General features: G+C 50.3%; 1 protein-coding gene across 1 annotated transcript in view; it reads left to right on the top strand.

The window, feature by feature from the left end:
• Positions 1–502: 502 nt before the first annotated feature.
• LOC101846251 (putative defense protein 3) overlaps positions 503–1680 on the top strand; it is a gene marked incomplete at its 5' end in the record, with an annotated part of 6464 nt that continues 5286 nt past the window's right edge. Inside the window, 1 exon segment of the mRNA XM_005109756.3 lies at positions 503–648. Coding sequence (XP_005109813.2) covers positions 503–648 — 146 coding nt within the window.

The raw sequence follows: 1680 nt of genomic DNA, 5'->3' as shown, positions 1-1680 counted from the left end.
ATGGCAGTAGACGTTACAAAAGTTAGACCTAAAGGTGCACTCACGCAAACGCACAACAAGACAGGACATTAGGCCAAGTAAATACATGTGTTTCAATTGGGGGTGAAGGACTAACACAAGAACGCGTAGGTGAGTTCTGAATCTGTGTTCCCTGCCCGTCGTGCACGTTTCTATACACAGTTTTGTTGATGAGGGGGAAGAAGAGTAGAATAGTGAGTGGTCGGGTTGGTGGGCGAATGGGAGGAGGGATGGCTGGATGGACGGATGGAGGAATGGATGGATGGAGGAATGGATGGATGGATGGATGGATGGATGGATGGATGGATGGATGGATGGATGGACGGATGGATGGATGGATGGACTGGTGGGTGGATGGAAGAGTGGTGGAATGGAAAGATGGACGGGCTGACAGATGATGATGATGATGATGATGATGATGATGATGATGATGATGATGATGATGATGATGATGATGATGATAACACACACCTAATTTCCTCAGTGACAATCATGAGCAACGCGCCAGAAGAGTACTTTGAAGGCTTCCAGGTACAGGCCCGAAGCAAAGATGAGGAAGTCACCGATGTGTCCACCATCATGAGATATGGGACTTTTACAGTGAACGACGCCAGAGTGAAGACCCTCTGTGTAAGTGTTGAACCCTTTGTCTTCCTCATTGGAGGAATGAGTGGATGGATGGATGGGTGGAGGAATGAGTGTATGTGTGGGTGGAGGAATGAGTGGAAGGATGGATGGGTGGAGGAATGAGTGGATGTGTGGGTGGAGGAATGAGTGGATGTGTGGGTGGAGGAATGAGTGGATGGGTGGATGGGTGGAGGATTGAGTGGATGTGTGGGTGGAGGAATGAGTGGAAGGATGGATGGGTGGAGGAATGAGTGGATATGTGGGTGGAGGAATGGGTGGGTGTGTGGGTGGAGGAATGGGTGGATGGATGGATGGATGGGTGGAGGAATGGGGGAATGGATGGATGGATGGGTGGAGGAATGGGTGAATGGATGGATGGATGGGTGGGTGGGTGGAAGAGTGAGAGGATGGATAAATGGGTGGAGGAATGGGTGAATGGATGGGTGGATGGGTTGGTGGATGGAGGAATGAGAGGATGGATAAATGGGTAGAGGAATGGGTGAAAGAATGAGTGGTTGGATGGGTGGGTGCGTAGGTTGGTGAAAGAATGAGTGAATGGATGGGTGGATGGGTGGGTGGGTGGATGGAGGAATGAGTGGATGGATGGGTGGAGGAATGAGTGAGTGGATGGATGGATGAAGGAATGAGTGAATGGATGGGTGGGTGGAGGAATGAGTGAATGGATGGGTGGAGGAATGAGTGAATGGATGGATGGGTGGAGGAATGAGTGAGTGAATGGATGGATGGGTGGAGGAATGAGTGAATGGATGAATGGGTGGAGGAATGAGTGAATGGATGGATGGGTGGAGGAATGAGTGAATGGATGAGTGGGTGGTGGAATGAATAGATGGATGTGTGGAGGAATCAGTGGATGGGTGGGTGGAGGAATGAGTGAATGGATGAGTGGGTGGAGGAATGAATAGATGGATGTGTGGAGGAATCAGTGGATGGGTGGGTGGAGGAATGAGTGAATGGATGAGTGGGTGGAGGAATGAATAGATGGATGTGTGGAGGAATCAGTGGATGGGTGGGTGG

Source organism: Aplysia californica, unplaced genomic scaffold (genome assembly GCF_000002075.1).
Source record: "Aplysia californica isolate F4 #8 unplaced genomic scaffold, AplCal3.0 scaffold00813, whole genome shotgun sequence".
In the NCBI taxonomy this organism is placed as follows: Eukaryota; Metazoa; Mollusca; class Gastropoda; order Aplysiida; family Aplysiidae; genus Aplysia; species Aplysia californica.
This window is presented reverse-complemented; position numbering and strand designations above follow the sequence as displayed.